This window comes from Macaca fascicularis, chromosome 11 (assembly GCF_037993035.2).
Source record: "Macaca fascicularis isolate 582-1 chromosome 11, T2T-MFA8v1.1".
NCBI lineage: Eukaryota > Metazoa > Chordata > Mammalia > Primates > Cercopithecidae > Macaca > Macaca fascicularis.
This window is the reverse complement of record NC_088385.1, coordinates 117516866-117531235: the sequence shown is the minus strand read 5'-3', so window position 1 is coordinate 117531235 and position 14370 is coordinate 117516866. Positions and strand designations below refer to the sequence as shown.

Genomic DNA, 14370 nt, shown 5'->3' with positions numbered 1-14370 from the left:
CAATGGGTGGGATAGCCACGTGCATGGAAGGAAGTCTCAGTCTTTGATACAGGACTCAACATTCGTCTATCGTGTCATGAGATGCCTGGAGAGGGCTCAAGGGACACCAACAATCACAATGATGGTAGCAACAGGATGAGGATCACAGTGGTTCCCATTTATGGACCACTAGGCACCATGCCCAGGGCCACATAAATGTTACCTCACTTAACCCTCTCAGTGCCCCATGAGGCCACTCACCCACTATGACTAGCGTTCCCATTTCACAGATGAAAACAGAGGCTCAAAGCCATAAAACTGCCAGCCAGAGACAACATTGCTAACAAGGGGCAAAAATCAGTATCCAAGATTCAGCACATGCTCCCACTCAGAACCATCCTGCCTCCTTAACAGCTGGCTTCCCCGGCTGCCTTCATCACACCACCTGGAAGAGAGAGACTGCTAGCATGGAACCTGCACCTTCTCCCCTTTACCTTCCTGTTGAATGACTGGGTGATGAAGTGGATGGGCACCCAGTCCAGCACATCCTGGGCCTGCGAATTTCCAAAAGGGGCCACATAATCTGGGAAGCCCTGGCCCCACAGCAGGTTCTTCACCTTCTGGGCTACAAGCCGACACGGGAGAGCTCCAATCAGTCTTGGTGAAGGAAAAAGAAGTCAACTGAATGAGGCTGTTGTTCATCCACCAGCAGTTTTTCTTTATTTTCTTATTCCTTTCCTTCCCTTTGTTTATTTATTTATTTATTTATGACAAGGTCTCACTCTGATGCCCAAGCTGGAGTGCAGTGGCGCCATCATAGCTCACTGCAGCCTCAAACTCCTGGGTTCATGCGATCCTCCCAGAGTGCTGGGACTACAGGAGTGAGCCACCACACCCAGCCCACCAGCAGTTTTTTGTTTTTTGATTTTCGATTTTTGTTTTTTGTTTTGTTTTGTTTGAGATGGAATTTGCTCTGTCACCCAGGCTGGAGTACAGTGAGGCAATCTCAGCTCACTGCGACCTCCACCTCCCGGGTTCAAGTGATTCTCCTGCCTCAGCCTCCTGAGTAGCTGGGACTACAGGCGCCCACCACCATGTCCGGCTAATTTTTTTGTATTTTTAGTAGAGACGGGGTTTCACCATGTTGGCCAAGCTGGTCTCGAACTCCTGACCACAGGTGGTCTGCCCACATTGGCATCCCGAAGTGCTGGGATTACAGGTGTGAGCCACCGCTCCCAGCCCCACCAGCAGTTTCATTCCTTCCCAGTTTCATTATCTCCTCACTCTCCAAATGGGGGATTATCTGACAGAAGCTAAAGCGTCTCTAACTTTGCAATATCTTGACCTGCGAGATGATGAGTCTAAAACAATGTTTCCCAAAATGTGTTCCACTGAAGCTCTGTACAAGAAGGGTTTCATGGCCAAAGTTGGGGAAGCATTGAACCTCCATGTCCCCATGTCCCTCCTGAGGCACATGTGTCTATTAAAGGTTCTGATGAGTAATATAGGAAGGAACCATCGTTTTAACTTTAATTTGGTGTTTCCCAAACGTATTGGACCGTAGACCTACCCCTACTGATGTCTTGTGGAAATGTATTCCATGGAACCCTCTCCCTTTGAGAAATGCTGGTCTAAATGGATCAGAATTAATAATGTAAATGGTGGGCCGGGCACGGTGGCTCGAGCCTGTAATCCCAGCACTTTGGGAGGCCGAGACGGGTGGATCACGAGGTCAGGAGATCGAGACTATCCTGGCTAACACGGTGAAACCCCGTCTCTACTAAAAATACAAAAAATTAGTCGGGCGAGGTGGCGGGCGCCTGTAGTCCCAGCTACTCGGGAGGCTGAGGCAGGAGAATGGCGTGAACCCGGGAGGCGGAGCTTGCAGTGAGCTGAGATCCGGCCACTGCACTGCACTCCAGCCTGGGAGACACAGCAAGACTCCGCCTCAAAAAAAAAATAATAATAATAATAATAATAATAATAATGTAAATGGTGGCTGGATGTAGTGGCTCACATCTGTAATCCCAACATATTGGGAGGCTGAAGCAAGAAGAGCACTTGAGCCCAGGAGTTCGAGACCAGCCCGGGAAACATAGGGAGACGCCGTCTCTACTAAAATTTTAAAAATTAGCCAGGTGTGATGGCACTCGCATGTGGGCCCAGCTATTAGGAGGCTGAGGCAGGAGGATAGCTTGAGCCTGCAGGCCGAGGCTGCAGTGACCCTGATCACGCCACTGCACTCCAGCCTGGGCAACAGGGTGAGACCCTGTCTCAAAAAATAATAAGTAAATGGTAAATATTGGTCTAAACAAAATAATGATCCAATGACCCTGGGAAGATGTGGGAAGTGTGTGGGTCATGAGGTAGGGGATGAAGGGGAAAGAGCCAACCTTTGTCTTCCTTAATGGAAACTCAATAAAAAATTCATAAAACCAAAATATCAAGAAGTAGCATTATATGCAGGATATTTCAAGATTTGGGGGTAGATTTTGAAAAAAACAGCAACAAGATTTGAAAGTGGTTGCCTCCAAGGTGGGGCAAATGAGGGTAAGAACTGTTTTTATAACAAGCCATGCAGCGCTGTTTGATATTTTACATTATGTACATATTTGGTAAGATGTAAGCAGATTATATTCAGATTTCCTCTCCCTGGTTTTGATGTGCTGTGTATATTAAAATGCAGAAACATAGGAAATATTTTCAGGGGAAATATTTTTACTGTGAACTCAAATTCTAAACAACCTTAAAAATGAAACATACAGGCCAGGCACAGTGGCTCAGACCTGTAATCCCAGCACTTTGGGAGGCCAAGGCAGGCAGATCACCTGAGGTCAGGAGTTCTAGACCAGCCTGGCCAACATGGTGAAACCCTGTCTCTACTAAAAATACAAAATTTAGCTGGGCATGTTGGCACGTACCTGTAGTCCCAGCTACTCAGGAGGCTGAGGCAGGAGAATTGCTTGAACCTGGAGGCAGAGGTTGCAGTGAGTTGAGATTGCACCACTGGGTGACAGAGCGAGACTCTGTCTCAAAAAAAAAAAAAAAAAAAAAAGCCAGGTGTGGTGGTGCGTGCCTGTAGTCCCAACTACTTGGGAGACTGAGGTGGGATCCCTTGAGCCCAGGAGGTCAGGGCTGCAGTGAGCTATAATGGCGCCACTGTACTCCAGCCTAGGAGACAGAGCGAGACCCCATCTCTTAAAAAAAGAAACACACAAAGCCTTGAAATTTTTGCTTTGCCACATTTAATAACAAAAATGATTGTAACAGTTTTGCTACTATTCATGCATGATGATATACTGTATGTGGCTTTCATATGAGCTCATCAGCTGATGCAGAGATTTGATTAAAATGGGGAAAAGTGAGAATGCTTTGTTTTCTGATCAACACAAGTTCAAATAGAAACAAGTGACTCTTTTACCTTAGTTTACAGCCAGATTGCATAGTGTAACCAAATAATACTGGGGTCCGGACCCCCTCCAGTGCTAAGCAGTCTTGCTCAGCTGTGCTATGAAGAATAGTAAACTGTCTGTATCTGTTCGTGGTCTGAATAATCCCAGACATTCACAGACAGTTAAGGGACACAACTGCCTAGTGGTAGAGCAGCCTGATTCTCAGGTAAGAAGACAGTGTCACTGTGTGACATGAGGGAGACCCAAATACACTTTTTCTGGGCCTCTGTGATTTTAACAGCTATTTCCCAGGAGTGGGCAAAAAAGTAGTTCTATTTTCCTTAGTAAGTGGATTCTCAGAAGAAAAATTATCAGAAACTGGCCCTTCAAAATTGTTTAAATGTGAAATTAAAAACGTTTAAATGTCAACTTTTCTCTCTTAAGATTTTCGTTGTAAAACACTGACATATTTTGTGGCTTAATGGCAGGCTGGGAAAAAAAAAAAGGAGATTTTTAAAAAAAAAACCTGACATTTTCCCAGGATGTGCTGTCTCACCCCCAACTGCCAGTCTCCCCCCAGCCCACCTGCTGTGTAGCCAGACTGGCCGCCCACCAGAGCCACCTGCAGGAAGCTCGGCCTGGACTGCTCTCTTCTTCCCACAAGCAGCCCAGGGGAGCCTCGGTGATAAAAAGCAGTGCAGCCCACGCACACGGAGACAGGAATAAATCCACCCTCTACAGAACCAAAAAGGATATCCCTTATGAGGCTGGAATCCAGCAGCTAACGGGAGCCCCACGACATAACCAGGGTTTCCACTGAGAGGGACTGGCTTGGTATTTTCCTGAAAGACAGTGTAGAAATGCCCCCAAATAATTCTCATTTTAATAAGGAAATGGCAGGGAGAAAAATGCTTCTTTCATAATAAAATCTGGAATTAACAACCAACAAAATAATTTCTCCCTCCCTACTCAGAACTATAAATACATCTGCCAGGTGTAGGAGTACATCATACTGTAAAAGAACAAGCTAACGTGGAAGGGAATCTTTTCCCAAAAGGAAAAAAAATACAAGGAGAATGCTTGGTTTCATTACAGATGCCACAGGCTACACAAAGCCCTCTGTTCACTACAAAGGCTTGGATGTAATACTTAGAAATTCAGTTTTATCCACTAAGAAGTCATTATTTCTTTTTAACTTGGCAATTAAATACTTATGCCAAATTGATCAACCTTACCTGAAGAAAATGAATTTCAAACTTTTGCTGCAGTGGGACCACTACACTGCTAACTGTCCCCAGAAGGAATGACAGATCAGCTTTGGTGACTTCACCTCTATCTGTGTATGTGAGGCTGTATTTTACCTAAAAAAAAATGATACTCCTAATATACCTGTTCCATTACATTTCAGAAGCTGTATGAATAACTGAAAATACCCACAGATAGCAAATCTTTCCCCATTTCTCCATGTGTTAAAGCCTTGCTCTGCTGTCCAGTTGGATTACGAGAGGTGTTCCCTCAGCACCACCCCTAGCAGACAAGGTCATCTGAGCCACTCTGCCCAATTACAGAAGTTCCACATAAGCTGGTCCAAGCAGAATGTAATAAGCCTATCTCTGCAGAGGAAACATGTTAAAACAAAAACAGCAACAACAAAAATATTTTGATGTATTCCGGCAAGTCACTAGGTTTGTGGAGACAAGAGGTGTCCTTTGATGAGACAGCAGAAAGGCAAGCAGGCAGCCAAGCCAGGTAAAGCCACACCACAGGCTAGGACAGAGTGTCCTCGGACGGCATCCAGTTACCCCAGCGCGACAGGAGGCTTAAGTCTGCCACAGACAAGCTCTCAAAGCCAAATTCGGCACCTACCTCAAGAACAACATTCATGCAAAGGTGAAAGTGTCCAGCATTGACGAGAGCCGGCTGTAGCACATCAGTGTCTTCCCGTCGGGTGAGCGTTTTATTTAGAGACTGAATGAGGACTGACTGAACAGTGATAGGGACCTGCAGAGTGAAGACCAGGAGTGTTGAAGATGCTCTACCCAGGGAGGATGGGCTAAAATAACAACCAACTGGAAAGAAACCTCCCCTGATATATGGCCAAGTAGGGGGAAGCATGCTACACAACATGTGTATACTATGATCCACATTTGCAAAAGTAATAAACATATATACATTCACAAAGAAAATACTTGAAGATATAACCAAAACTTTAAAAGTAGTTACCTCTAATAACAAAGTTTACACAAAAACTTGTACACAAATGTTCACAGCTGCACTATCATAATAGCTAAAACCAAAAACCACCGAAATGTCCATCAACTGATAAATGGATAAATACAAAGTCTAGCCTTACAAAGGAATATGACTTATCCTTAAAAATAGTACTAATACATGCCACAGTACAGATGAATCTTGAAAACATGCTAAGTCATAAAAGCCAGACACGAAAGGCCACACTTCTAATTCCATTTATACGGAATGTCCAATTGGCAAACCCATAGAGATGAAAACTAGATCAGTGGTTGCCAGGGGCTGGGGGACAGAGCTGGAGAAGAATGAGGAGTGACTGCTAACACAGGGCTCCTTTTTGGGGTGATGGAAATGTTCTGGAATTAGTGGTAATGGTTGCACAACCTGTGACTATACTAAAAGCCACAGAATTGTATACTTTAAAATGGTGAGTTTTATGGTATGTGAATTATATCTCAAATACATACACACAAAACTCCATCACACTGTCAAGCGCACATATATATCCTCACCTCCAAAACACAACTCCTACACACTCCATACCCACACATGCACATTCACACACAGTCCCAGGATACATATGCTTAAGCCCCCACACACCCCCGAATATTCATTTGACCCAATTTATACACAACTTCTACACAAATGCAAGTGCACACATACATAAACACACACACACACACAGTGGTTTCTCTGGGTGGTAGGATTATGAGCAATAGAAAACAGACACAGACAAACGTTTTCAGCAACACCAGGAAGCCCTGCTTATCCCAGTGCTATTAAAGGACATTTTGCATTCATGGCCACCGCCAGCAGACTAGCAAGGCATCAACCCATCCTCTAAAGGTAGCTGGGCCTCCTCACACTATAGGATGAATCTGTCATTTGCTCTAAACTTCAATTCTTGGAAACCACTGTTGAGGAAGGAGCCTCATGTATCTATTAATAGTTGTTTATACCACTTTGAACTTAATCATGCACCATGCTGTTTATAATTCAAAATGACCAAGTATTTAAGCAGTCATTTTAGAGATAAATAAGCAGTCCTTATGTGTCTGCCCCCATGACCAAGAAGACCTGCGAGTCAAAACCTCTCACAGAAGAAAGTGACATGACTCAGTAACAAGGTTGTGAGCTGTCATGTGACGAGAATGGCAGAAGTGCAACGCCAGTCACTGCGAAGCCCTCTGCATAACACACCGCACCAAAGAGTTTCAGCATGGAGGGGATCCTAGGCTGCGATTCAATTAGCTCTTGTTTAACATAAGGACAACCTGGGTTCCTTACTCTGAGCACAGTGGCCCCTGATTCAGCAATGACACCGGGTTCCAAGAAAGAGCATAGCCTGCCATACCAGCCTCTGCTGAAGCCACTTCCATGGTGTGTCCGTGGAATTGGCAAAAACCAAAGGATTCAATATCAATGAGCTTTGGAGAGTCCTGGTGTCAATGGCAGTAGCTGCCCTCATCTCAGCAGCTCACTCAACAGTCACGAGAAGGAAACGGTAGGGCCGTGCTGATTTCCTTGATTCCTCTTTCACCACATACCATTCCCAAACCACACACTGGTAAAGAACTCCAGCATACTCAATGAAACTACAGGGCTACCCTGGAATCATTTACTGATGGCTTCACAGATACTGTCAATGATTCCAGGCAATCATAACAGTCTTCACTTAGTGAGGAGATTAGACCCAATTTCTATACTCCTGATCCTCTAACCTTAAAATCTGCTTAAGAAAATTTTAAACAAATTCCTGCTATTAGTTTACATGCTCGTCCTTTAGAGCACAACCTTTGGTGTCACACAGACCTAAGCTGGAAGTCCCAGTCCACTGGGTGTGTGTAGCCTGTCATGTGGGCTCACAGAGAGAGCTGGCCCAGTGTGGTGGTAAAGTATAAGGTCCCTGGGGCCAGACCGCCTAGATTCCTGTCCCAGCTCTGCCACTTCCCAGCTGTGCAGCCGTGGGCAAGCTCATTCATCTCCCTGTAACTCATCTGCCAGAGAGTGACAGTAACTGAACCTACCTCCTAGGACAGCCAAGAGGATTCAAAGATGGTGGACACGTACAGCACTTAGAATGGTGCCTGGCATCTGCTCCAAGCCTCCCAGTAACATCCATCACATTCCTCATAATAGGTCTTTCCACACTTACTGGACCCACCTCCTTCCTAGTCATTAATCACTAAAAACATAACTCACTGAGTGCCCAGAACATACCGGACGCTGCATTAGAAATACCGATATATCATGAACAAGGCTGATAGGGCTGCTGCCCCCACAGACAGTTCCAGTTTTAAGTGGTAGAATCCAAGCACTCTCTAGGGATTGGAGGGAGGTGAGAGCTAGCCCATTGCATGACTTTCACACTGCATTCCTGCGAGCCCTAGCGTTCTTTACTGGGACCAAAGAGGAAAGAGAAGGAGACTGGGCAGGTGGAGGGCTTCAGGCCCCATCCCTGCTCCAACCAGCACAGCTCCACATTCAGTCTGTGTTATACTCTAGGGAGGGTTCCGCTTCAGACTGCATTTAAGAAAGGATATCTATAACTAAAACAAGTTTGAAAACACAAGTAACATCCAGTAACATCCATCATTCCTCATAATAGGTCTTTCCATCCTTCACAGAAGACGGGATCCAGCCCCACACACCATTGTGTGAGACCCAAAGTCACGTGGCTATTTCCTTTCAAACATCTCCTTCAAACACGTTTGTGTGCAGAGCATCAGTGAAGTCAATCACAGCCAGCGCATCCCCATCCCAAGTGCGTCCCATGCACAGATGCCACACCAGCACCTCATGTGCTTCTCCCACTTGACCCTGCATCACGCCTCTGCACAGATACTTACCATCCACTCAACAAAGGGAGAACTCAGTGTTACTAAGACAAGAAAATAATGGCAAAGCTGAGGTTTGAACCTAGGCTGGCCAGTTCCATAGGCTGGGAAACTAGGACAAAGCCACCAACTCAGGCCTCCATGGGGACTGTGTTCACAGGCAGGCCTAGGCTACAGACCCTAGAATAAGGGGTGAGGGATCCACATTCCTTTGACATAGCCATGAAGAGACCCTGGCATCCTGACCACAACCAAGCAGAACCCTGGGCTGGGGCGATAAGGTTTTGAAAAGAACCCACCCTCAAATAAAGCCCTGAAGGTACACTGTGGGGCACGCCTCCCACATGGTGTGGACACCTACTGGCCAAAGTGCTTACAGCTTCTGTCCTGGACAGGCAGCATCCTGGGAGCTGGACAGCTTTCTCAACAAGAGACCAAGAAGAGAACAAGGGACAGCCTGAATGTCCAGAATCTGTCAATCACACCCACTGCTGGTCACGACAGTGGTGTCACTGAACCGTAGAAGAGTACAAAACCACAACAACGGAGGCAGCTGGAAAGCCCAGAAGTGTTACTCCCGCTAAGGAGTTTCCCTATTGCTCTTCTGCTTGCTTTTTGGCAAATGTATTTGCTATTGACAACAAGGTCCCCTTCTAACTGTAACTGTATTCCTTTAAAAGGGCTCAGAAATAAGACAGAGTATTATAAACTATTCTACTTTCCCTTACAAAAAAAAAAATACTCTTACCTTTGTTCTTGAATCAGGTGCCTAGATAAAAAGAAACCACAAAAAATTGTGTTAAGCACAACAAAAAGAAGCATTTTCATTGCTTTTTCAGATCTTGAGTTGAAGAGTATATTCATCTTATTAAAGGTTTCACAAAGAAGAAAACAGAATTTCCTTGATCAAAACTTCCCATATCCATCTGTTTGAATCTACGTCCTAATCAAAGAGGTCACGTTGCATTTTCCTTCTATCTTCATTTCCTCCAGGTGGAAGCACACTGAGCTAGTCTCAGGAAGGTTCCATGCTCCAGGGTCATTATTGTGTATTTCCACATGGTCTCACGGCCGTAAGCACTGTGAGAAGCACAGTTCTTGCACTCCTGGTCACTCTCACTGCACCTGTCCTTGCTGGAAGGCCACCATTCCTTGCCAAGGCGATTTCCACATCCTAACTGGTCTTCCTGCCTCTGGCCCAAGCCTCCTCAATGACAAGCCCTTGCCTCCCCAGTAGAGCCCCAGCTCTGTTTCTGAAAGGCCCACTGGGAAATGTGGGGAGGGAGACAAATACACCTGTTTGGAGAGACTGTGCTGAAAGAGAACTATACCTGGATGCCCAAGGAATTACTTCAAGACAACTGTGAGCTCAAGCTAACTAGAAGAATTCACAAGCCTGGATGGCTGACTTACACAAGAGAGGGAGAGAGAAAATGAGAGGAGAGGGAAAGGTTAAGCTTGATCCTAAAAACTGAAGTCCAGACAAATAACGGTGCCATGAACCACCCTACCCCTGTACCCCTCATAAAAAGGAAATTGAGAAGGGACCCCTTTGACAATAATCATATGTTTCTGGCGGGGGGGTTATTTTGTTTTGTTAGAGACCAGGTCTCACTCTGTCACCCAGGCTGGAGTGTGATCATAGCTCACTGCAACCTTAGCTCACTGCAACCTCAGCCTCTTGGGCTCCAGTGATCCTCCCGTCTTAGCCTCTTGAGTAGCTGGGACGACAGGTGTGCACAACCATGCCACACTAGTTTTTTTATTCTTTGTAAGGCAGGGTCTCACTATGTTGCCCAGGCTGGTTCTTGAACTCTTAGCCTCAAGTGATCTTCCTGCCTCAGCCTATCATATGGTTTTTTAATCATTGAAAAAGTCTTCTTGCCTTGCCACCCTCCATCTCATCTGTCATGTGGGCCAGTGGCCTCACTCATTTCTTCAGTTTAGGGTTCAGACACTGCAACCAGAGGGAAGGGGCCCTTTCACCACCGTGCCCTCTTCTCCCATTTCCTGTTCTTTCCTGACTGCCTGTGTCATCTGCCAACCAAAAAGTGGATTTCCTCTTATTTTCTGGCCTGTTTCTGAGAGAGAGCCCTTTTTGGGGCTAATAAGATTATTTCTGGGGCCGGGCGCGATGGCTCAAGCCTGTAATCCCAGCACTTTGGGAGGCCGAGATGGGTGGATCACGAGGTCAGGAGATCGAGACCATCCTGGCTAACACAGTGAAACCCCATCTCTACTAAGAAATACAAAAAAACTAGCCGGGCGAGGTGGCGGGCGCCTGTAGTCCCAGCTACTTGGGAGGTTGAGGCAGGAGAATGGCGTGAACCCGGGAGGCAGAGCTTGCGGTGAGCTGAGATCTGGCCACTGCACTCCAGCCTGGGCGACAGAGCGAGACTCCGTCTCAAAAAAAAAAAAAAAAAAAGATTATTTCTGTCACAGACATGAAGATGTTTTTATGACTTCTAAAGTTTTTAGTTATTAGTAAAGATTTGTTTTTATTCAGGAGACAGGTATTGGTTACCATCAAAATGAATGAAAGAAAAAAATCAACAAAAGCAAAATATGAGCTAATTATATAAAAATAAATTATTTAAAGGATTATTTCAATAATCACTGATACAAAAGTACTGGAGAAATTTAAACTTGAGTGTCAATCATGTACTGAAATTATTCTATACTTGTCATATTTTAAAAGGGCAGAAAGAACAGAAACATACCTAATGAGTAAGTTCCACTTCAAAACAATTCTTACCCTCAGAATTTCCGGGCTGCTGTAAAAAGCCATGCTGAGGGCTTCAATTTCTTCACACTGTTCTAAATTTATTTTTCTGGTGCACCTAACAGCCTGGTTCACTAGAAACGCTGGAAATCATTAACATTCCCAAGGGAAAAAAATACAAAAGAGAAGAAATTTTTCAATTTCCCAATGGCAACTAAAAAATTGCAATCTAGGTAAAACTGTAAAATAAGTTACAACACAGATATACAATTTTTATTTTTTTATTTTTTTAGTAGAGACAGGGTTTCACCATGTGGCCCAGGCTAGTCTCAAACTCCTGACCTCAAGTGATCCTCTCGCCTCAGCCTCCCAGAGTGCTGGGATTATAGGTGTGAACCAGTGCGCCTGGCCTACGATATTTTAAACAGGGTTTTAAATTATTTTTCAAATAGGTAATACATTCATGAGATTGTATTCAAAATTCAAAAAGCACAAAAAGATAATAAGTAAAGCCCCTTCCCATTCCTCTCTTGCCCCCCACCTACCACCAGTCCCCTTCTCCAGAGGCAACTGGCAAGAGGCTTCTTGTGTATCTTTCGAGAAATATTCTATGGAAAAAAAGCAAATATGTGTGTAAAAAACATATATATATAGTTATTATTCTTTCCCCTTTTGGAAACAAATGTACAATATATACACTATTCTGCCCCTCATTTTGTTCACTGAACAATATATCTTAGAGATTGGCCTGTCTTTACATGAAGCAGCTCTTCCTTTCTTGGAGATAATTAGTATTATATTATAGATGTGGCATAATTATTGTACCAGTTCCCTATTAATGAACATTTAAGTTGTCTCCATCTTTGCTATCACCAACAATGCTGCAATCTATTATTTTGCATGTTGGCCAGCATTTCTGTAGGATCAACTCCTGGAAGTAGAAGAGCTGGGTTGAAGAGCACATTTATTGGTAATCTGGATACAAATTGCTAAGTTGCCCTTCACCAAGGTTGTACCAATTTAGTCTTATCAGCTATGTAGGTGAGTGCCTATTTCCCCACAGCTTCAGTTTTTTTGAGTTTTGCCAATCTGACAGGGGAAAATGGTATCTCAGTTTGGTTTTTAGGTTTTGTCGCAGTGGGGGAGTTGTTTTTAATTTTGTTTTCTTTTTCTTTTTCTTTGAGTCAGGGTCTCGTTCTGTCACCCAGGATGGAGTGCAGTGGTGCAATTTCAGCTCACTGCAACCTCCACCTCCCTAGCTCAAGCAATCTTCCTACCTCAGCCTCCTGAGTAGCTGGAACTACAGATGTGCATCACTATGTCTGGCCTGATTTTTGTAATTTTTATAAAGACAGGGTTTCGCTATGTTGCCCAGGCTCAAACTTCTAATCTCAAGCAATCTGCCCACCTCAGCCTCCCAAAGTGCTGCGATTAGAGGCATTAACAGCTGCACCCAGCCTTTGGTTTGGTTTTAATTTACACTGTTCTTGGTGTGTACAAGATTGTCTTTTCAGAAGAATACATTTTCCTATCGTCCATTACTTAGCTTTTTCATTGTGAGGTCCCTTGGGGATGGCAGAGCCAAGCCTGCTGCCTTCCACTGCCTAGGGGGCCACTCTGCAAACTCCTGGAGGCCCCTGAATGGAGAGGAGCATAGGGGAGCACAGGCTGCAGGCCAACTGCATCCCTGCTCTACCACCACCTGAGTGAGCCTGAATAAGAAACTGCACATCTCCGTTTCCTGCTCTAAAAAAGGGAGATACTGGCCGGGTGCGGTGGCTCACACCTGTAATCCCAGCACTTTGGGAGGCTGAGGTGGGCAGATCACAAGGTCAGGAGATCGAGACCATCCCGGCTAACATGGTGAAACCCTGTCTCTACCAAAAATACAAAAAATTAGCCGGGCGTGGTGGCGGGCACCTGTAGTCCCAGGTACTCGGGAGGCTGAGGCAGGAGAATGGCATGAACCCGGGAGGCGGAGTTTGCAGTGAACCGAGATGGTGTCACTGCACTCCAGCCTGGGCGAGAGCGAGACTGTCTCAAAAAAAAAAAAAAAAAGAAAAATAAACAAACAAACAAAACCAGAGATACTAACCTCAAGGGATTACAGAGAGAATTAAAGGGAAAACACATGCAAGCACTTAACATAATACCCAGCACAAATAAGTGCTTAATAATTGTTAGCTGTTGATATGCTTTAGAACTTTCCAATAACTGGAAGTAAACAATTGAGTGAGCTGTTTTCAGGTAGTCAGTTCCCCATCACTACAAGTGCTCAAGCAGTGGCTGCACGTGGTAGAAAAGACTGGCCCTGAGTGGGAAATTGAACTACATGACCTTTGAGGCCTCTTTAACCCAAAGATTCTGTTTCTAGTCACAAGGCCTGTTTAATTATGACTACTACAAATGTAAGGTATTAAGTTGGTGCAAAAATAATTGCGATTTTGGTCATTACTTTTAATGGCAAAAACCACAACTACTTTTCCACTAACCTAATAATAACAGCAAATGTCTAAGGAAAGAAGAATGGCCACTTTCTTACCTGCAGGGTTATTATCAGTGCACAGAGATGATGTCAGGGATGAAGGAAATCTCAGAAACGAATCTGAAGTCTGCAGAGGAACCCCATACTGCAAACACAACAACCAACAGTAATTATGGTGTAATTAAGGTATTCATTCAACACTTTACTGGGCACCTACAACATGCCAAGCAGCACTGCAGGCATCAGGGACACAGTGATGAGCAAAAAACAGATGTGGTCCTTGCCCTCAAGAAGCTCACATTTAGTTGTGTCGCCATTTTTTAAAGGATGTGTGTTTGTGTGTGTGCATGTTACTGTATTTGTAGGCTTCTTAGTCATGGAATTCCTCTGGAAGGGTACACGAGACACTGACATAACAGTTTGCCTCTGCAGACAGGAACTAGGTGGCTGGACACAGGGGTGAGAGAATTATTTTTCACTAGCATTAATTATTTAAATAACATATACAGTATACATTAAAATAAAAATCAATTTTTTATGAATAAATTTTATAAAGAATGCCTTCTTTCCCAAAACCAAACCCCACAAAATTATTTCCCAATCTTCAAAACTCAGATTAATAGCTATTAGGTTTATAGCCAATTTTCTCGAACTTGCAAGTTTATCCAAATGCTTCAGTGCCAGCAGGAGTATGGGAAACAAGTC

General features: G+C 44.5%; 1 protein-coding gene across 16 annotated transcripts in view; it reads right to left on the bottom strand.

Moving 5' to 3' along the window:
- TCTN1 (tectonic family member 1) overlaps nucleotides 1-14370 on the bottom strand; it is a 57946-nt gene that overhangs the window by 25936 nt on the left and 17640 nt on the right. For 7 of the 16 annotated variants that reach the window (XR_012420641.1, XR_012420642.1, XR_012420638.1 and 4 more), the window contains exons 5-12: nucleotides 13723-13810; nucleotides 11214-11323; nucleotides 9207-9227; nucleotides 5238-5372; nucleotides 4607-4732; nucleotides 4128-4213; nucleotides 3401-3541; nucleotides 474-636 (exon numbers count right to left, since the gene is read on the bottom strand). Coding sequence is in view for 3 of the 16 variants with exons in the window: in XM_065524809.2 (XP_065380881.1) it covers nucleotides 474-636; nucleotides 3401-3541; nucleotides 4128-4213; nucleotides 4607-4732; nucleotides 5238-5372; nucleotides 9207-9227; nucleotides 11214-11323; nucleotides 13723-13810 (870 nt within the window). In the remaining 13 variants the exon portion in view is untranslated. The remainder of the gene's footprint in view (nucleotides 1-473; nucleotides 637-3400; nucleotides 3542-4127; nucleotides 4214-4606; nucleotides 4733-5237; nucleotides 5373-9206; nucleotides 9228-11213; nucleotides 11324-13722; nucleotides 13811-14370) is intronic. The other 9 variants (XR_012420647.1, XR_012420648.1, XR_012420646.1 and 6 more) reach the window with 2 other exon arrangements.